Source organism: Pelophylax lessonae, assembly GCF_965119305.1.
Source record: "Pelophylax lessonae genome assembly, chromosome: 4".
Taxonomy (NCBI): Eukaryota; Metazoa; Chordata; class Amphibia; order Anura; family Ranidae; genus Pelophylax; species Pelophylax lessonae.
This window is the reverse complement of record NC_138771.1, coordinates 473952999-473975810: the sequence shown is the minus strand read 5'-3', so window position 1 is coordinate 473975810 and position 22812 is coordinate 473952999. Positions and strand designations below refer to the sequence as shown.

Genomic DNA, 22812 nt, shown 5'->3' with positions numbered 1-22812 from the left:
CACTACAGACACAGATTTAGTGCCGGTTCACACTAGGGCGACCTGTGAGGCGACCTGGTCGCCTCACAGGTCGCCTCCCATAGGGAAGCTGCGGACCCATTCTAATAGGAGCGACACAAGTCGCTCCGACCTAGAAAAAGGGTCCGGAGCTTCTTTGGGGCGACCCGGAGGCGACCGCCATAGACTTCAATGTTATGAAGTCCGTGTCGGCCGCTCAGAGGTCGCGGTGCGAAGTAGCGTCGCTGCAATGTGAACCGGCGCTAAGCCGTTGTGATAATAAATGTCTTTATAAATAAAAACAAGCTTCATAAATAAACAAAAATATTGTTTTTTGACAAACAGAAGTGCAACTTTAAAAAAACAAAAAACTCAAAAACTGTAAACTCTATTGGCTGTACTGTCATTGCACATATTACCTGAATACATTAGCAATATTAAATATTAAGAAAAAAATATAGGAAAAGCCTTTTTCTTAATTTTTTCTCTTTTAGCAGCATAGTAGATGCCCCCTACTTATGCTTATGCGGTAGTGCAATACATGTTTAAACTTTAATGTGCTATTATTAAAGGCTCTGGATGGAATTGTGTTGCTGATTTAAAAATGGCCAACAGAGTAACGTTAATTTTGATGTCGATTTTCGATTTCGGTTTAGTCATAGTCTTTTTGACTAAAATGTCATTTTAGTTTAAGTCGTATTTTAGTCTTATAACTAAAATGTCATTTTAGATTTAGTCGTATTTTAGTCATCGGAATTGTTTTAGTTTTAGTCATATTTTAGTCAACTAAAATAGTGTTAATTTAGTCAATGAAAATATTTTAGTCGACAAAATTAACACTGCTCTATACTCACTTCTCATGCTTACCATGGACACTTCTTTTTCCTTGGTCGACGTTGCAAAAAAAAAATAAAAAATTAGATAATGGTGAGCATGTAGCCTGCTTCTAGGATGTGGTGCCTAGGCCTAGCAGTCAATCGCTGGTCTTGAGACGTTACCACTCTCTGAACTCTGATAGCAACCATCACTATGTGTATTGGTGGCAGCTGTGACAAAGGATGGCTAAGCAATGGAGAGGTGAATATAAAGTGGTAGCGTGTGGGATTTAAACAGTTGCTTTCACCTTGCTGTAAATTGCCAAGGCGATTGGATCCATTCATAGTCTGTATTTTATTTATTGTTTATTTCAGGTACTTATATAGTGCTGTCAATTTACACAGCGCTTTACATATACATTGCACATTCACATCAGTCCCTGCCCTCAAGGAGCTTACAATCTAAGGTCCCTAACTCAGATACATACACAGTAGGGCCAATTTTTTATACAGGATCCAATTAACCTACCAGCATGTCTTTGGAGTGTGGGAGGAAACCGGAGTACCCGGAGGAAACCCACGTAGGCACAGGGAGAACATGCAAACTCCAGGCAGGTAGTGTTGTTGTTGGGATTTGAACCAGCAACCCTCTTGCTGCTAGGTGAATGTGCTAACCACTACACCACTGTGCTGCCCATGTATGGACTGCTTTTGTTACTGGGCTGTTTCACTTCACCTTTGATCTGACGATCCTCCTCCTTGTCGTGTTTACAAACATTTAGCTTATTCACAGCACAGGAAGGAGAGATTCCTTTGTTTTAAATAGGTTGAAAGTTTTTCAACGCCTGTGATGTCTGTGATTGGGTTACAGTGATCACAAGGAACAGAGCCACTCTGTCTGGCTCTGTACACTGTGATTGTGATCTGAGCTGTCCAATTACAGTATACAAAAGTGATTAGTTAAATCCACAAGTGATTTTTTTCTTTCTTTTTTTTTTTTTTTTCTTTTTTTAACCACCAATATGCCTTTATACTGGCTTTGAAATTTACAAGCAGAGCAATTTAAATTGGATGAAAGGTTTAGCACTGGGAAACACATTTTGAAAGCTAACTAGTGCATTTTACAACTACTGTATATAGAGCAGACCAAAATGAGGGACAAATGAAGAGAAAAGAGGGACTGAGAGGCTTTGCTCCAAATCAGGGACAGTACCTCGAAATCAGGGACAGTTGGGAGCTATGGTTCATTACTAGGCTGTTTCACTTTACCTTTGATTTGCTGATCCTCCTCCTTGCTGTATTTACAAACATTTAGCCTATTCACAGCACAGGAAAGGGGGCTTCCCTTGTTTTAAATAGGTTGAAAGTTTTTCAACACTACTAGTGTTAACGCCTGTGATGGCTGTGATTGGTTTATGGTGGTCACAAGGTACAGAGCCACTCTGTTTGGCTCTGTACACTGTGATTGTGTCCTGAGCTGTCCAATGACAGTTTAGATTACATCCATTCACAAGGGTGCTGGCCCCTCAAATTTGTTTTCTGAAGTGCCATTTATAAATTACAATCCAGCAATACATTTTTACCTCCCCACTGCATTGAACCTGAAATCAAAGTGGAAAAAAATGACTTGATTGGGGATAGATTTAGGCTGGCCATACATTATACAATCTTCTTGTACAATTTTTCTTTAGATTTACTAAAACCATTAAACATGAGGTCATATCTAAACACTTTTAATTTGTATGCAGTCAAGCAGGCCCTTGCTACAAAATTGAAGGTAAATCCAAAAGCAATTGAATAAGAAATTTATATAATGTATGGCCATCCTTACTAAAACTAGTGCAAATAGAATCTGGTGCAGCTGTGCATAGTAATTAATCAGCTTCTAACTTCAGCTTGTTCAGTGACATTTTGACAATGAGGCTGGATTCATACTTATGCAATGCCAGACATCGCATGTGATTCGCACCCCATTGCTGTGTACATCACATGCGATGTCTGCAATGTGAATTCAGCCATACAGCCAATGGCGCCACGGTAGGGTGACCACGTGTCTCCGATTGCCCGGGACAGTCCTGCATTTTGCAGGTCTGTCCTGGGTCCTGGGCACCTTCATTCTAGGACAATACAGTTTCCCAGAATGAAACTGACACTGGGAGCAGTCTGAAATGCAGGGGACAGGGGCGGACTGAGCTGCCGTAGAACTTGTTCCTGCTCCACCTCCACCTGATTACTCCTGGCCACTGGTTGCTAGAGCCGCCTGGCGTCTAGCAATTAGTGGCATCATGGTCACAATTCCCTCCCTGCCCAACGTTGAAAGCAGAGGGGAATTTAACTTCCTCCTCCTCCGCAGCTGCCCCTTGAGTTGAGCCCCACTGCCGTCCCCTTGTCATGGGGGTGACAGTTCCACTGGGGGTGAAGGGCATCAAGATTTTGAAACAGCAAGCACTGCCACTGAACCTATTCATACCACCACTGCCACTGATCCCATCCTCCAAATGAAGGATTGCAGGTCCGAGCATGAACCCTTGAGATCTAAGGGTTTACATCCTTAGATCTCAGGGGTTTATGCTGGGACTTGTAGTCCTTCAATTTTGGAGGGAGTCACATCCTTAGATCTAAAAATTTCACGTTGGAACTCGTAGTCTTTCATTTTTGGGGGGGATGTGACCCCCAAAAGTGAAAGACTACAAGTCCCAGCATGAGCCCCTCAGGACTGATGATGTGACAGCCCCCCCAATTGAGGGGATAGGAATCGGGTAGGTCAGTGTAATGGTCAGTATAGGAATCAGGTAGGTTACTGTAGTGGTCAGGTAGGTCAGCGTATGAATCAGGTAGGTCAGTGTAGTGGTCAGTGTAGGGATCAGGTTGGTCAGTGCAGGGATCAGGTTTGTCAGTACAAGGATCAGGTTGGTCAGTGTAGGGATCAGGTTGGTCAATGCAGAGGTCAGTGTAGGAATTGGGTAGGTTAGTGTAATGGTCAGGTATTTCAGTGTAGGAATTAGGTAGGTTAGTGTAGTGGTGAGGTAGGGCAGTGTAGGAATCAGGTAAGTCAGTGTAGTGGACAGGTAAGTCAGTGTAAGGGTCAGTGCATACCTTCCAACATTTAAACTTCAGAATGAGGGACACTGGAGCGTAGCAGGCCGTGGTAAAATGTTGGCATGGCCAATCACGTAGCAGTGGGAGGGGCTTAAGGGATGTGATTAATCAAAACCCAGGTTTCCTTGTACCTATAAAATATGCTTTGATTGCTTTGTCTGAGCCTACCTTAAAGAAGAATCCCCTCTTCACCCATTCCAGTTCCATCCATCCCCCCCCTCCCATCCCAGCTCCATCCATCCAGCACTATCCTTCTAGCCCCTCACCCATCACAGCTCCATGCTTCCCCCCCTCTCACCCATCCCAGCTCCATCCTTCCCCCCTCACCCACCTCCGCTCCATCCTTCCTCCCTTCACCCATCCCAGCTCTGTCCATCCCCCCTCATCCATCCTAGCTCCATCTACCCCCCCCTCACCCATCCCAGCTCCATCTATCCCCCCCTCACCCATCCCTGCTCCATCCATCCCCCCCCTCACCCATCCCATCTCCATCCATCCCCCCCTCACCCATCCCATCTCCATCCATCCCCCCTCACCCATTCCATCTCCATCCATCACCCATCCCAGCTCCATCCTTCCCCCTTCACCCATCCCAGCTCCATCCATCCCCCCCTTACCCATCCTAGCTCCATTCCTCCTCCCCTTCACCCATCTCAACTCCATCCATCCCCCTCACCCATCCTAGCTCCATCCATCCATCCCCCCCTCTTCCCCATGCCTTCCTCCTCTGCAAGTATCAGTGCACTCAGCTCTGCACTGGTCTGAGAGTGATTTGTCAGAGGCAGCCGGGGAGAGATGCTGGAATGTGTTGCTTGCGGCGTGCGGGAACCAAGCTGCCCACACTGCCGTGGTTATTCCTGGACACGGACCATTTTCCGGGATGGTCCCGGCGAATCAGGGATGGTTGGGAGCTATGGTCAGTGTAGTGGACAGGTAGGTCAGTGTATGTCCAGTTTTTACTCCAGATGCCTCAGGTCATTTTTATTATTTTTGTAGTATAAAGTACGGGGTTTTATTTACAACTTTAGCGCCTTAGATATTAAGAGCATTTGTTTCATGCATGTTAGCCCAATGTTGAAAGAACAATGACACTTTTTGAATCTAATTGGCCACCTGCATCTGCAATTTTGGGCTAACCTACATGAAACAAATGCTTAAATAGGTAAGGGGTGGGGACGGGGCCCCCCCAGTGATGTCACATGGCACCGCCCCCTTGTGATGTCACCGACCGGTGCGGGCTGGGGGGTTGTCCCTGAATGGCAGTTTGGAAATGTGGTCACCCTACGCCACAGCTGTATCTTGGCCAATCAGGATGGAGAGTCCCAGGATGGCCGAGGGACTCATGGACATCGCTGGACAGAGAGGCAGCACAGGTAAGTATTAGGGGGTGCTGGGGAGGCTGCTACACACAGAAGGCTTTTGTTTTAATGCATAGAATGCATTAAAATAAAAAACCTTCCTGACTTTACAACTCCTTTAACTTTACACTGACACCCGCAGCAGTTCACAGATGTGAACTGCCTGCGAGTCAGATGGGATGTGGAAACCCGGCACAGGAACCACGTCTGGTTCCTGTGTGGACCGAGACTAACACCTAGAAGCTGATTGGTTACTGTGCATCAGATTCTGTGTGCACCAGTTTTAGTAAATACCCCCTGATATGACATATGAGTAACTTTGCCAGAGGGGAAGCTGATCTGCAGGGCAGGCGACCATGATCGCTCCCCATGGAGACAGAACGGCGGTCTGCCATTGTAAACACGGCTGACCACTGTTCTGTCAGCAGTGAACACAAGGCTCCTGTGTTTCTCCTATTTAGGAACATAGGTCTCTGTGTTCATTCCATAAGCCCATCCCCCACACAGTTATAAAGCACCCCTAGAGACACATTTAACCCTTTGATTGCCCCTGATGTTAACCCCTTCCTTGCCAGTGTCAGTAGTACAGTAACAGTGCATATTTTTAGTACTGATTACTGTAGTAATGACACTGGTTCCCCCCCCCCCCAAAAAAAAAAAAATGTAAAAAATGTCAGTTAGGGGTCCGATCTGTCCACCGCAATGTCGCAGTCCCGCTAAAAATCACTGATCGCCGCCCTTACTAGTAACAAAAAATAAAATAAATAAAAATGACATGTCTTTCCCCTAGATTGTAGACGCAATAACTTTTGCACAAACCAATCAATATACACTTATTGTGATTTTTTTTTTTTTTTTTTACCAAAAATATGTAGCAGAATACATATTGGCCTAAATGATAAAAAAAAAAAATAGATTTTTACATTTTTTTTTATTGTGAATGTTTTATAGCAGAATGTGAATAATATCGTTTTTTTTTTTTTCAGAATTTTTTTGTTTATAGTGCAAAAAATAAAAACCGCAGAGGTGATTAATTAAAAAAGGGCATCAATTTTTTTTAATGTACAGTGTCGCACGACCGCACAATTGCCAGTTAAAGTAACGCAGTACCGAATCGCAAAAAATGGCCTGGTCATTAAGGGGGAAAATCTTCTGGTCAAGAACTGGTTAAAGTTGGGCTCTAGGCAAATATAAAATACACAATTAATGCAGCTCTGTATTTCTGTAAACATCATTATCTGTGTTTTTTAAATGCAAGCAGTATAAGTACCTGAATTTGACTTGACTATCAGCATCTTGCAATTCCTGTACAGCAGAGCTCAGATTGGGGGAGGGAGAAGCATACCAAGGAACCAGTAAGCTGCGCTGTATTGCTCATATCCTAACTACTGCTGATAGGATGAGAGAGCAGAGCGACAGAAAGATGAGCTTGTCAGTCTGCTGCTTCTCCTTTTTAGTCTGGTCACAGGCTCCAGGAGGGAGAAGATCCCTAAGGCTGCATTCACACCTGAGTGTATCATTTTCAGGCGTTTTTTGGGCATTTTTGTAGGCGTTTTTTAGAGTGTTTTTTGGGCGTTTGTTAGGCGTTTTATGAGCGTTTTTAGGGCGTTTTATGAGCGTTTTTTTGGGGAGTTTTTTGCAGGCGTTTTGATTTATGTAAAAAAAATGGGTGTGTTAAAAGGGGTGGAGACCACGATTGCTCCCCGTGGAGACAGAACGGCGGTCTGCCATTGTAAACATGGCAGACCTCTGTTCTGTCAGCAGTGAACACAAGGCTCCTGTGTTCCTCCTATTTAGGAACATAGGTCTCTGTGTTCATTCCATAAGCCAACCCCCACACAGTTATAAAGCACCCCCTAGAGACACATTTAACCCTTTGATTGCCCCTGATGTTAACCCCTTCCCTTTGAAAAACGCCCATGAGACGCCGATAACGGTGTTTTGATGCATTCCTATGGGACCAGAACAGCTCTTGATCAGCCCAACAAGAAGCTCCTGTACTTTTTTGAGCTACAGGCATTTTGCTTCAGGGGACAAAATACTCATATGTGAACAGGGGCCATTGAAATGAATGGGATTTGGATTGTTGGGCGTTTTGGATTTTCACAGATGAGCGTTTTATGGGCTGAAAAACACTCAGGTATGAACAGGGCCTAAATGATTATTGCAGTGGAAAAAAAAATCAGGTCTGGACTGCGTGGCAGAGCTGTATAAATCTCAGGACTGAATCGACAGAAATCCATTTCTGAATGTATCCGGTGTATTTAACGGTTTGCCTGAAGTTCAGCTTCAAATAATTTTGTGTCATTTTAACCGTAACTTGTGCTTAGTTTTTCAACCAGCGTAGTATTTCCTGCGCCTGCAGTCTCATCGGAGATTAATTATTTCTAATTTGCCAGCAGGCGCAAAGAGATACCGACACAAAGCAAGCGCAGACTGGCGCGGCAGAAAACACAAAACAATCGCTTTGTGCACATTTCCTAAAAAAACGCTTGCAAATGCGCAGGGAAAAAAAAAAATTGCACGAGTCGGAATGAATTTGCACGCTTTCAAACGGCGCTTTAGCTTCAATTTCCCTTCTTCCGACAATTCACCCAAAATGACTTCATGCTTCTGTAATTGTGAATTGCGCAGATCAAGGTGCAGACTGAAGTGTCCTCCGTCTCTATCTCAATGAATGCAAATTCTCTCTCCGCATAAAGTTCCAAAGAGAGAGAGAGCCCACAGTTCAAATGTCTCTGTAATGGCAGCTGATAAATATTAATTCCCAGCTTCTTTCATCTCTATATTATTTTGAAGGGATTTCATTTTAGTCCCCTTTTGCTTTATTTTTTCAGAGCAGCCCCTGACATTTAAGGGATTCTCTTTTGTGCACTTGTATAGTCAAAGTTAAATGAATAAGCCTTTTAAAAGATATTATGTCATGTAGGTTGAGCCTGTTCGGTCTCCATTGGCTAATTGGGAGGCAGGAGGGGAGGGCTTGACGGAGTAAGCTGTATTACTTGAGCTGGCTCAGGGATTTTCTGTGGGTTTGCCCACTAGTGCAGCAGCTGCTGATGGTGCTCTCTAGCACAGCTCGGCAGCCAAACACAGACCCAACAGCAGATAAAACTGAAAGCCGAGACTGGGGAGGACTGACGAGAATTTCCAGCCTTGCAAAGTCACCTGGGTGATGCAAAAAAAAAAAGCTTTTCTGGCCAAGACTACCCCAACGTAGCATCATTTAAAGGGTCTTGATTTTATCGAAACATTTTATTATTTTTTTTAATTTATTGCAAGTCTGGAACGCAGAATCACATTAATATTTTTTTATTATTCCAAAAAAATAAAGCTTGATGAATGGTGGCTTTAATTGAAGTTGGGCTGTTTTTTCTCCGCCACCCCCCCCTCCCTCGGGGACTCTTCGAGGGGTGTCCGGTTTGTGAATAGAGATCTGGCTACTAGCTGCTCTTCCACATTGTGCCGGATTTAATGCTGAGACATGCTAAACAATAACCGGGGACAGGGACAGGCGAAGGACTATGGAAAAATCCAGCAGTGAGGACTCTTCCATACATCGAAGTCCGTCCGTGGACAGTAGGGATTCGGCAAAACCATCTACCTCAAGTAGGGAGTTTGGTCGAGGATTCACAGCTGGGGCTTTTTTTGGCACTTCGGGATCTCGTACGCAGAGTCAGACCGGCGTGAAAAGGGACAAGTACAGCGCTCCCAAAGGTGGCAAATATGTTGTGTTTTACCTGGATCTATCGTTTGTTTTTCTTCTAGAATTCAAAAAGTGCAACATGGCTCGGGGCTGCCTCTGTTGTTTGAAATACATGATGTTCCTCTTTAACTTGATATTTTGGGTAAGTGAAACTTTCTTCTTATACTGTATATAAAGTTGTTTTTGTATCTGTATTGCTCTATTGGTTTTTTATGAACCCTTATCAGTTGCTTTACAGCATAAGGCAGCAGTGCTGCAGCAGCTGTAGGGTTAATCTTTCTTTTTAGCATCAGGAACTATGGTGGGTTCATCATGAGAAATGATTGGTTTAAAGTTTGCATGATTTATTTTTAATTTTTTTTAAACTTTTTATTACATAATACATGATGTTCCTCTTTAAGTTGATATTTTGGGTAAATGAAACTTTCTTCTTATATATAAAGTTGTTTTTTGTATCTGTATTGCTCTATTGGTTTTTTATGAACCCTTATCGGTTGCTCCACAGCATAAGGCAGCAGTGCTGCAGCAGCTGTAGGGTTAATCTTTCTTTTTAGCGTCAGGAACTATGGTGGGTTCATCATGAGAAATAATTGGTTTAAAGTTTGCATGATTTATTTTTATTTTTTTTAAAACTTTTTATTAAACCAAGCATAACACAAAGCATGATTTACTTGACTAATAAGGATATACAGTTTTACAAAATCTTTAAATAAAATGATGTATGTCTCCAAATGCCTTGTATTCTCAACCCAGGTGTTCTGTATCCATGTATGCATGCTTCTGAAAATGCGCCAAACTTTCAAATCACAACAGGCACAGCCACAGCAGTTGCATGCCCAATACATACAATAACAGGTATGGTCAAAGTATGGTCAGCTTTCTCATTGCGGTCCATCAAACCCTGAACGGTAGCTGCAGGATTCCTTTTTGCCCCCCTATGGGCCAATCATCTTCAGATTAGAAGGAGATCACACAACAGCTTTGTGATTTATTGCTTCTTTTTTCTTTATCTGAAAAATCCCAGCATGCAAGATTCATCGAGAAGATGCTGACTTGCATCCGCTCAGTCGTTGGGAAAAGATACTTAAATATGCAGCATTTTTTGGAGACAGTCCTTCTCTGTGACAGCTACACAGTCATGAAGTCATGAGTAACAAAGCATGAATAGCAGTAAGGTGACCCTAGCCTAAGGTCTAAAGCAGGCAAAAACAATTATTTCCTTATTTTATCCATGCTAAACCAGGGTTCCTCCAGAGGTTGTTAAAGGTTCCTTGAGCTGAGGCTGATTGACCTCTCATCTGATGGCGCCTGCATATTTCCAGGGCAAACACCACTTGGCAGAGCCAACATTACACTAATGATCTTTTTAGCTGTCTGTAAGGTTGGCATTCTGACCACCACTGTTGGAGGTTGCATTCTTCCCAATGACCACCAGTGTAAGGGTCGTTTTTCCCACTGACCTCCAATAAATTGGTTTAAGCAGGGGTTCCTCAAGACCAGAAAATTAGAGGAAAAAGGAGGAAAAAGGTTGAGAAACTTTTATTAAATATGTAATAATAAAAATATATCTCTATTAAACTGATTTTTAAAATTTTGAAATCCAACTTTTGTAGTTGGCAATAGATCACAGCATACAGATATCGACATTTAGCTCAAATCGCCCAGTGGGCACTCTTAAGTTATCTTAAGGATACTGACCCAAGTGACCCTAGATTCTTTAGGTCTATGCATGGATAATTAATTATGGATTTGGAGTAGTAGCCATCTTTCAAGCTGCTGCCAGCTGTTTCATTTGAAATAACTTTGAAGTATCGGGGTCAGAGGGGGGGATGATGGGGAGGCTTGCAAAAAGGAAGCAATGCACCAAAGACACCTTTGGGCTTTTTGTGAGCTGCAAAGACAAAAAGAGAGCACCATCGTGCTGGTGACCACTTGATGGGCGACAGCAAGGGTTAAGGAAATGCTTGTAGCCTTGGCACGGTCCCATTTTACTGAGATAGACAAGCTAAGCACATGGCACTGATCTGATCCGGCTTGCGGATGAAGAAGCCTGCTTAAAGAGCAGGTCCACTTTGTGACATAGGTAGAGACCTCTCTTGCCTGACTGACTGCAGAGTGACACATACGTGGCAGTGAAGGAGTTAAAACTGACCACTCTACCCCCCCTTCCCTCTGCTTCCCCAGGAATAGAAGGCAGGTCTCCTATTTAAAACAGGCTCAGTGCAGCAAGCTCCCAGCTCGCTGTAATCAGAAAAAGATAGATGTGCTTATGCCGCATTATTAGTTAGTGAAAAGCCCCTATGTGGCACTTTATACCATCGATTAAGCTCGCTCTTTCTGCCGCGCACCCTCTGCGCAACCCGTAATATATTCTGTCATAGCAGCAGCCTGCGATTTCATTGCAGAAAACAGAATGGCAAGTCCCCGTTACAGCCCTCATATTCCAAACTCACTTCATTACAGCAATGGATTACTGCATGCCCAAATTAAGTCTCTGTAAATTGAATCTATTGTGTTTTTTTTTCTTTTAAGTTTACATGTGAATTTATTCAGTTGAAATTAAAAAATGTTTTAAAAAACGTGTTAGTATATGAAGTTTGTAGGTATTTATTTACATGGGGGAATGGGAATTTGCTAGTACAAAGGCTCTGCTTACTAGTGCTACATAGTGGTTGTCCTTTAGGCTGATCGTACATGTTCATTAATCTTATATCATTTTTCTTTAGATTTACCAAAAACCATGCAATATAAGGTCAAAACTAAACAACTTTCATTTGTATCCAATTAGGCAGGCCGTTGCACTACATAGTATAAGGTAAATCTAAAGGAAAATTGTACAAGAAAATTGAACATGTATGGCCACCGTTAGACTTCCTTTCTGGTCAGACCGACTAATACAATTTTTTCTAAAGAGAAGTATGGGAATGTTTTTTTTGGAATTCTACTTACCTAGGGGGATGCAGCATTGGTCCGTTGCTTCATCTATCCCCCGCCAGCTCTAAGAACTGAGTGATCAAATAGCGCCGATCACTCGGTTCTCAGAGCTCCCTGAGCAGACAGTCGGTGACTCTCAGTCATCGGCTCTCTTCTCTGTTCTCCTGCTCTCACTGGAGCGCTGGGCTGTGGAGGGGGTAGGAGCAGCCGGCTCAGGCTCTCAGCGGCTCACCAGTCCAAGCATGTGGGCAGATCGCGACCATATGGTTAAGATCTTTCCTGAGCCTGAACGGGCTCTGTGACATCAGCCAACAGCGAGCTTCAGCCTACTGTCTGCTGAATATGGGTCACAGGAGTGCACTCCTGTGATCCACAGGAGAAGTACAGCTAAAAGAGTGTTACCTGTACTTCTCCTTTAAGTCAGCAGCTACAATTACAGTAGGTGTTTACTTACGCCGGAAGGCCAGCACTGTCTTCCCACAGCCAATTCTTTTTACCACTGTGGTTCCCCAAGTACCACCATCTTGAAAGAGCCGAAGCCGGCTGTAGCTTACTGAGGGACCACAGCCTGCTTCCCACTGTGCATGGACAAGCTCTGTGAATGGTCCAGATGCCTCCTAGGGCATGGGACAAGCGGTGGCAGGGCAAGTGTCATAATTGCCAAAGTGGGAGTGGATACTGATAAAAATTGGTAATCTGTGACCGTTCCCCCCCCCCCCCCCCCACACACACACAAACAACTAACTTAGTTACAAGCTGGGGCAGGAGAGTGAACCAGCAATACTTCCCTTTTGGAGTGATGTTCTACTTTAAGCTGTCAAGGAATTTGTATTTTTGTCCATCCAGTCCTTAGATTTACGCTATTCTGTAACTAAAAAGAATGAGGGCACAACAACTGTGTAGCCAGTCCAATATAAGTTAACCACTTGCCATCTGGGCCAATTATGACATTTTTTACATACATGTTGAAATCAGCATTTTTTTGCTAGAAAATAAATTAGATCCCCAAACATTATATATTTTCTGAAAGCAGAGGCACTGGAGAAAACAGATGGTGGTTATTGTATTTTTTATGTCACACTATTTTTGCACAAATTTTCTGGAAAAAATACACTTAAATACACATTAGTGCACACAAATACATACATTTTTGGTAAAATATAAAAAGTGATGTTGTGCCGAGTAAATAGATACCAAACATGTCAAGATTTGAAATATTGTACACCTGTGAAATGGCGACAAACTATGGTACCTAAAATTGTCCGTAGGTGATGCTTTAAAAACCATTACAGGTTACCATTTTAGAGTTAAACGTGAGCTCTGGAACTAGAATTATGGCTTTCACTCTGGCATTTATGGCAATATCTGATATATGTGGTGCAATCACTGTTTACATATGCAAGCAGGACCTACATTCGCTTTTTCCATTTGCATGTGAGCACCGGGGGATGGGGTTGCTTTAAAAAAATGGTTTATTTTTATTTCTTTCATTTAGCTTTAATACTAATACAAGGGAAGAACAACATCCCTTGTAAAAGCTTGGGGAAGTAACAGAGAGATCTGGGGTCTATTAGACCGCTGATCCCTTCTCTGCCCTCCAAGGTAGCCGATCTCACAGAGATCACTTTGATGGGCTGCTTCCCTGGTTGATACTGGCCAGGGAAACACAGTAGTAAAACCAGAAGTGGCAAAATCCTTGTCACTTCCGGCGTCATTTGTCACAGAGGAGAGGGAAAAATGCATGTTCCTGTATTTCCTCTGTGAGCAGCCGACCCAACCGCTAGCAGCGGCCCTGGGTGGAACAGATTTAGAGCCGCTCAGATCACTTTTACATGAATGCCAATGGCTGGCCATGACCCTGGTGTAACTGCTTCTCGTCCACGACATTTACACATATGATGGTCAGGAAGCAGTTAATCTAGTAAACAGGGCTGGGACAATGGGTGGGCAGGAGTGACAGCTGCCCTGGGCGCAATGGTTTTTTGCAGGGATGGGGGCGCCCTGACCCTAACCCTAAAGGAAGGGTGGGAACAGTTTTGCATCTTTGCCCTGGGCACTAGATGACCTTATCCCGGCACTGCTAGTAAAAGATCAGAAGGCAAAGCTAATGCGTTTGGGGACTCACAACTTCATCTTCATCAGGGTTAAGAGGCAACAAAACATAGGACAATATAAATAGGTAGATCTAAAGATATCAAATGCAAGACAATGTACATAGCCAGATTTATAGACACATTTATGCTTTCTTATTTTTGATGAAGGGGGTGTTGTGAACCCCCAAAACACATTGGTTTTGCCTTCTGATCGTTTAGCAGTATTAAGAAACTTAAAATCCTTCACACTCTTTTTCGACTACTCTGGGGATCTGTAGGGATTCCCTTATGCTGTAGTGCTGGCAGACATACTTGATTATACTTACCCCTGGGTGCAGTGCTGCACCAACTCTTTTGTAAAACCAGCCTGTGATTGAACAGTGATAAGAGAAACAACAGACGGGTAGTCTTATCACTCTGCTCTGTCTTCCTATCAGCATGCTCCTTGTTAGCACATGAGTACTGCAGCACTGGCTGGCTCCTTGTGCTGCCCCTTTCTTTCATAGGCTATTAGGACACATTCTTGTACTTTATTATTTAATGATGTATCAATAAAGACAGAGATTAATTATTTGTGTCTTTTATATCTGCCTGGGGATCAGCTTTGAATATTATTACTATTATACAGGATTTATATAGCGCCAACAGTTTGCGCAGTGCTTTACAATGTGGGGGAAGACAATACAGTTACAGTACAATTCAATACAGGAGGAATCCGAGGGCCCTGCTCGTTTGAGCTTACAATCTAGAAGGAAGGGTCAAGTGAAACAAAAGGCAGTATGAATATAGTGAATATAATGTCATTAAAGCTACTCTGTTACCAGAAAAAAAGCACCCTGCTATAGAAGAGCTATCAAACATACTAGTCCAGTGGGAAGAGACTTGGATCTTTACTCTGCTGCAGAGCCTTCATCTGATGGATCCTTCAGCATCGGACATTCGAAGAGTGTCGGGTGCCTGGTCCCCTGCTGAATGCTGTGGTTCCACTCACTGGCTGCTAAGCCACAACTGTGTCCCTATAGAGCTATAATGACGTAGTGGCTGTCATGTGGAACCACAGCTCACCGTGGGGGTCTAGGCATTGGACACTTTTAAAGGTTTGTTGGATGCTGAAGATTCTTCAACCATCATAGCTCTTAAGGGGAGCAAAGATGAAAGTCACAGATAAGTACTTTAACTCTTTTCTTTTTTTCTTGTAACAAAGTTGATTAATTGCTCATATAAAAGACACAAATGAATGAAGCTCTGTAATCATTATTCCATTATTAAATGTATTTTTAAATGCAAGCAGTTTAGGAACCTTGTATCAGTCTCTTGAAGTTCATGTACCTGTACAGCAGGGTTTATGTGTGAAGGGAAGAAGCAGCTCAAAGAGTTATGTCATTTATGCTCTGACAACAAGCATGCTCATAGATTAAAAAACAGCAGAGTGACAGGAAGATGAGCTCAGCAGTTGTGCTGCTTCTCCTTTCACTGTCCAGTCACAGGCTGGGTTCAGTCCAGGACAACCTAGACTCTGAGGAAGTGAGTCAAATGGTGTTGGCCATCACACTGAGGATATCTCGTGGCAGAATAAAAGTACTGTGAGGGAATTCTCTACATTAAAGGTGCGTTTAGCATGTGCCAAAGCAATCATAATTCAGCATGTACCATAACAACCATAATTCAGCATGTACCATAACAACCAATGAAGCTATGTGGCCCAGCTGCCTGCATCTTAGCAAACATTAATGCTGTGCAGCCCAGCCACCAATGTCCTAGCACCTAGTGATATTGTGCAGCCTGGCCGCCGGCATCCTAGCAACCAATGGCACTGTATTGCTCGGCTACCAGCACCCGGGCAACCAGTGACTCTGTGTGGCCTGGCCACCCTACCAGCACCCTACAAATCAGTGAAGCTGTTTGGTCCAGCCACCAGTGTCCTAGCAACTGGTGATGAGTAGGAAAAGGCGGCAAAAATTGCTGCCTCAGACATCATCTGCTCCCGGCACAAACCTGCTCAGAAGTCTTTTCACCTTTTTAGTCTTCATGTACACTTTGCCTTCTTTCATCACGCCCAGGTTTTTCCTCTGTTTGCGTTTAAAAAAGGTTACTCTCCTGAGGGTGATTCTTCCACGTTCTTCCAAAAAAACCTGCCAAAAGCTCCTAAACTCAAGTTTATAAGCCGCTAGTGTACATAAAGCCTAAAAAGGTTATTTGCATATCTGTATGTGAAAATACAGAACAGCAGCACATATTTTAAAAATAGTGCGAGCGCTACTTTTCCCGCAGTCTGGTGCATTTTGCAGGAGTGCATGCCGGGTTACGGTCCTGTACGATCCCGGTGTGAACCAGCCCTAAAGAATGTGGTCCTTTATTTTGATATCGCATTGTATGTGATGATTAACTTCATAGGGTGAAGTTTAAAAGTTCTTATTTGTAGTATGTTTTCCAAGTTCCCCCATGTGCTGCAGATTCTCAGTACATCTGTTGCTCTTTTTTGCTGTTAGCACTGTTCATCACGATGACAGGGTCACTTTACACTATGCAGTTGTTTTTGTATATGCAAGGTTTGGGTTTATTACTAGTGTGTTTGTGATTGCATTGTGCCATCTGCTCTGGCTTCTTACTGAGATTAAAGATGTCTGAGCTGAGAGCTAGCATGCCTATAGCTTTTAATTATGACGCTGGGATTTTTGAGCTACAGCATAACAAAGAAAGCGTACTTGTGTCATGGACACACGGATTATATGGAGGGATGAGCCTGTATGTGGGATAACCTTTGATAGAAATTAGTTAGTATATCCAAAGGTCAAGTGTTTTTAAGAATTCTATATTTCATTTAGGACCAGCATGAAGCTAGCATTACCGATGGCACACTTCTTTGTCTTCCCCGATTGATTGCTTGGTTTTTGAGCTGACAGATAGCCCTTGTAATTACAGCACAGGCAAAGAAAAATAATAAAGCATGACTTCATTATGGGGAAGATCCCTCACATTTTATTGTTGTCTGTGACCCAGTTGGGCAAATTTTCACTTCCTGTCCCAGGGACAATGCTTTCTCCGGAACAGGAAGTGAAAAAAAAATCTCCAGTCTCCATTTCGCCATTTCCTAATCTATTAAAAAAGTGCTGCATTTTTAGGTTGATGTCCTAATGGCGACAAATCGGCAACAAATCACTAAACAGGCTGCCGGTCTGTCCCTATGGAATCACTCCCCTGTAGCTAGAAGCAACAAGATGGCGCTCTATTGCTGACCCCAATAGTGCTGAATTACAGTCACTAGCGATAGAAGCGACATCTCACTATCTCCGCTAGAATGGGAGGGATTCATTCACTCTACCACACACAAAAAAAAAAAAGTTTATTTGAAGTTTTACTATAAAGTTAAAGCAGTTTCTAAAGCCATGGTGCTTGCAGCCTGATGCCTAAATATGCTCCAACACTCTATTATTATCCAAAGCGGAAACATCAGTGACCTGTACAGGTGCTCATTTAGAATGTGATTTAGAGATGGAGATGGTCAGAGACTGATGACATGGTACAAGAAATGGTCAGAGACTGCAGACATGGTACAAGAGATGATCAGAGACTGCAGCCTTGGTACAGGAGATGGTCATAGACTGCAGACATGATACAAAAGGTGGTCAGAGACTGTAGAAATGGTACAGGAGATGGTCAGAGATTGAAGACGTGGCACAAAAGATGGTCAAGGACTGCAGACATGATACAAGAGATGGTCAGAGACTGTAGACATGATACAATAGATGGACAGACACTGCAGACTTGACACAAGAGATGGTCAGACACTGCATACTTGATAAAAGAGATGGTCAGAGACTATGGATATGGTATACAAGATGGTCACAGACTGCATCCATGGTACAAAAGATGGTCAGAGACTGTTTACATGATACAAGAGATGGTCAGAGACTGCAGATATGTTATAGGAGTTGTTGGAGACTGGGGACATGCTACAGGAGACAGCCATTGATTTGAGACATATTACATAAGACTGCTAGAAGTCACTGCTATCACAAGGCAATAGGGAAACACAAACCAGTATGTGCAGGGGGCCCAGAGGGCCTCACAAATAGTGCAAAAGAGACGCAGGTTAGGCACCAGAGTAATAATATCTGCTCAGATGTTTGTGATATAAATGCCCTCTGATTTATGTACCCAGTTGTACTTTTGTATGTTTTATGGTGCAAAAACCTTTTATATACATACATTCACTATTAGAAATTCTGCAGTATCAAACCTATAGAACTTGAATCTCATCCCCCACTGTTAAGAAGTTTTCATGCTAATAGAAAACTAGTTAGGTTTGTAGACCATGATAAAGGGTAACAATTTAGAATAATTATTCATCTTTGAAAAACTTTTGGATCCAGATAAAAATATGCATGTTAAAAAAAAAAAAAAAAAAAAGGATTTATACGTCCCAATACAATTCAAAGAATTCAGTTCCCTTGGAGCTCTCGAACCTAGAAGGCCAAATATGCCAGTTGCCTAGAATTCCCCTTTAAATGTATGGTTAATATAATATGAAGCTGTGAGCTGGGCAATCACAATTTCCTGAAATGTTTTAATCTTTTGCATATTAATTATGGATTTTTTTGTAAATTTTAAATCTTTTTTCTCATATGCCTGGCAGCAACCTATGTATGCTTTATTTATAGGAAGTGGTTGATTTATTGCTATAATTTTATGTTTCACCCTGCTTTAATTAACTATTGCTTCTTCATTACTGGTATCGCAGAGCACGGACATAAATCATATTTTTTTTTTTTAATTTTCATTTTGCCAAATGAATTAACTCGTTGACATAAATTTGGGTAATATGGCAGCACTCCATGAAAATAATAGGAAATTAAAGCCTAATCATCCTGTCTACACATATGGGCCACAGAAAGGTATTTAAAGGATAAATTGCTTGGTCTTATAGGTTCTCCTGGGGAAGTGTTTTTCTCCACACACCTAAAATCCTGTTCCATATAGCTCTGGAATATCAAAACAGGCAACACTTTAAAGCACATAAGTTTATTCTGAATATATAACCTGTACTAATTACAGGATTTACATGTTTAGGTTAAATTATTTGTAAGCCAGATCATTCATCTAATGTAATTAATTAAGACATTTTAAATCTATTTAAAGCTGCAGCTTTTATTAAAATAATACCTGGTGATCCTGCCATGAAGGGCCTGTTATAGGCCAAAAATGCTCTGTGCCCTCTGTCAAATGTTCCTCTGTGTTGTCACATTGGCTTCTCATGGTGACTACAAGCTGATGTGCCGATGCATATTGTGCAGTCATAGTCCACTGTTGCCACTTGAGACATGCCTCGAGACTTGCCATGCAGCCTTCCTTTCAATTAGCAGCAAAGAGGTTGCAGGAGATCAATACTACTGAAACGGTGAATAGAGAATATTTAATAAAAAAGATGACAAGTCTTTATGATAAACAATACTTTAGTAAACTAAATGTCATTCAGTTAAGGCTCCTACACACTGTAAGAAAATCGAGTGAGAAATTTCATCCAAAGAACTTTCGTACGATTTTCGTATAGTGTGTACACAACCCATTCCAACTTTTCGTATGAAAATTCCTGAAGGGACAAACTCCAAAAGTTTTCTTGTACGTGAACAGAACGATTTTCGTTTAATGTGAACCATTTTCATACGATTTTCGTACAAGAAAAATCTGAAAAGAAAGCCTGCACATAATCAGAAACAATAAAGAACCACAAAAAAAAGCCTTTGTCGTACGAGAATTTTCATTCATTGGTTTTGATTTGCTAAGAATCAACAAGGAAAAAGTGACAATCGTTCGCCCAATTTTCCTATAGTGTGTACCCCACTTTAGGGTTTATGTTTACTTTAAATATAAACATTTATCCCAAGGGAAACATGGTATACCCTGAGAGCACATACAAGCCTAAAAAGGAACAATGATAGTACTTACCATTTACAAAGTTGATTATTTCGCCATTCTGTGATCAGTTAGCTCGGAAAATGTTTATTTTGTTTGTGTGTGTGTGTATGTGTGTATATATATATATATATTTTTTTTTTTCGGATATATCTTGGATATTACCACCTTTTTTTTTTTTTTTGGCACTTGTTTTTCAGCTTCAAGGAAACCTTTCACGCTTCCTTGTAATCTTAAGTGTAGAACAGTTTGTATGTGTCACATGTACTCAAGAAAAATGTTCCACTTTAAGTATTTATTTGACACCTCCACACAGTGATGTATAAGATGAGTTCTCATTCTTGGCAATTGATATTGGCTTTCCCCATGCTGGAAGATCAGATTAGAGAATAAAGAGCCAATCGAAAGCTAGGTGCTTATCAGTGAGCCACAATTAATTTGAGAGCCCTAGCAGGCCTCGTTCACACCTTCTGAAGACATGGCTGTATTCTGCGGTGCTGGCTATAAGGTTCTGTTCCAGATAGAAATGCTGGGGTTACCAAACAATGAAAATAGTTCTGTAGCTGATGAATACTAAACTTTTATTGAAGAAATCTGTTTTAAAAAGACACTGGGATTAATTTACTAAAATTGGAGAGTGCAAAATCTGGTGCAGTTATGCTTCTAACTTCAGCTTGTTTGATTAAGCTTTGAACAAAAAAAAAAAAAAAAAACATGGAAGCTAATTGGTTCCTATGCAGAGCTGCACCGGATATTGCACTCTCCAGTTTTAGTAAATCACCTTGCCCAGTGAAAATGACTCTAGTGTCTCTACAAGTGTGCCCTCCCAACCCACTGATTTTGACCTTGCCAGTAGTCCCCTCTAACGCCTTCATCTGTTACAACCGACACCAAAATCCCAGTGTTGGCCAGCGTCACTGCCACCTTGTCTTGCAAGTAAAAAAAAAAAAAAGAACATGTTGTAGGGGAAGTGTTGGACATAGGAAAGGACCCCTTTGTGAGAATAGTTTTGGACCCCAAATTCAATTAGAAGAAAGGTTAGGGCCTTGATAGGAATGTCTCCTGCCTTTCACCTGCCATTGGAATGAGCAGTGCTCATGTCTGTGTGAGAGTGGGGCAAGGGTCCTAGCACTAATTTGACCCACATGCACATAGGCCCTAACTCCCAGAGGGCCATGGTCCTGTCTAAACAAATGTTATGTCCACCCATGTGTAGGGTCTTAGGCCCCCATGGCTAGGAACTCACAGCAGAGCCAGACAGTATTGGAATCTGCAAGGAACTGCTGGGTATATTTATGTCAATTTAATGGCTAGAGGAATAGTGTCCCTTTAATACACACTGCTGACTTTTCACCTTCCCGATCACATATCTTCCAGATAATGTACTGTTTATGCTTACAAGGGAGATGGTATAAATCTAGGCAAGGCATTAATGCACAGCTCCAGTCTACTGCCTGAACGGCTGTCATCCCATCTCGCCTCTGATATACACAGTACGAAGATAGTTTGTCAGCTATTGTCCAATTTAGCAGGAAAGATGATTGACTGGTGTCCTGGGCTCTCATGTTTGCACAGCTTCTTCAAGCAAATGGGATGTAGGAAACAAATGGAGACAAATGGCAGATTAACAAAACACACAAATATAGTCAAAGAAACAGAGGCATGCACAGGTGAAGACAACTGGTGTGCTTTGTGGTTACCAGCATTTTATTGGGTGACAGTCCAGATTTCTTTATGTACAACTAAAAGCAAAACTTTTTTTTACGTTTTGGATAGAGTGGAGAAAAATTAGAACATCTTTCAAGTATTTATTGCTGCCTGATCCCCTACTGCGGAGACTCAATCTCTCTATTTGACAAGTTTACAATTATTACCAAAAGTCAAAGTAAAAGAAAAAACAATGTTTTGGGTTGTACCCAGAACAGGAAGATAGAGGAAACCTTTTGATTGGGATACTAGTTCTGGTGACCCTAGTGCAGTGATGGTGAACCTTGGCACCCCAGGTATTTTGGAACTACATTTCCCATGATGCTCAACAACTGAGCATCTTGGTAAACACGGTTTTAAAACATGTGGGGTGCCAAGATTCACCATCGCTGTCCTAGTAACAACCAGGGATTTCCTTGCTTTGGAGGAATTTGCTCTCACTTCCTGTTTTGGCTATGGGACACAAAGTGAATGGAAATCTCCCCAATGGGACACAAATGGCAAAAAAATAAACTGACAGAGATTAGAATCCTCCACTACTCAATCTAAAATGAAAAAAAACATTTTTGCCTTTAGTTCTGCTTTAAGCCTGAGAGAGTTTGACTGTAAGCCATCAAAATGCTGACCACTATAACTGCACTACTCGTGTCAGTATAAAAAGTAACCACTGTGATTGCATTGCATATGTAAGTTTGCAATGTAGCCTGTGATTCTATGTAATCAGCCGTTTTAGGCTAAAGGGCTAGTTGTAAAACCAAACCCCAGAATAGCTCTTAAGTGGGGTACACACTAGTATAAAATGTTCCCGAAAATTCCCATCCGAGGTAAAATCGTACGATTTTCGGCTAGTGTGTACACAACTTTCAGCAGCCGATGCCGACATTTTCAATGAAAAAAACTGGAGGGACAAACACCAAAATTTTTATCGTCCGTCCCCAGCACGACCAATTTTCGTTTAATGTGTATGCAGTACGTCCACGAAAAATCGGATATGAAAGACCGCGCATGATCTGAAGTTGCTGACAACCCGGAAGTCTAGGAATAAACATCCCAAATAAAAAAATCGGACGAGAAATTTTGTGAACATTTATGCACTGTCAACTAAAACCGGTTATGACCGCTGAGCATGAGATATTTCGTCCGATTTTCGTCAAGTGTGTACAAGCCTTTACTCTCTCTCGAAAACCTCTGTA

General features: G+C 42.1%; 1 protein-coding gene across 3 annotated transcripts in view; it reads left to right on the top strand.

Annotated features, from left to right (window-relative positions):
• The window catches only part of TSPAN9 (tetraspanin 9), a 989451-nt gene that overhangs the window by 399916 nt on the left and 566723 nt on the right, over positions 1-22812 (top strand). For 2 of the 3 annotated variants that reach the window (XM_082255249.1, XM_082255248.1), the window contains exon 4: positions 9035-9114. In XM_082255249.1, the coding sequence (XP_082111375.1) occupies positions 9052-9114 (63 nt within the window). In that variant the 5' untranslated portion in view covers positions 9035-9051. Of the gene's footprint in view, positions 1-8682; positions 9115-22812 lie in introns of those variants that run through there. The other variant, XM_082255247.1, reaches the window with a different exon arrangement.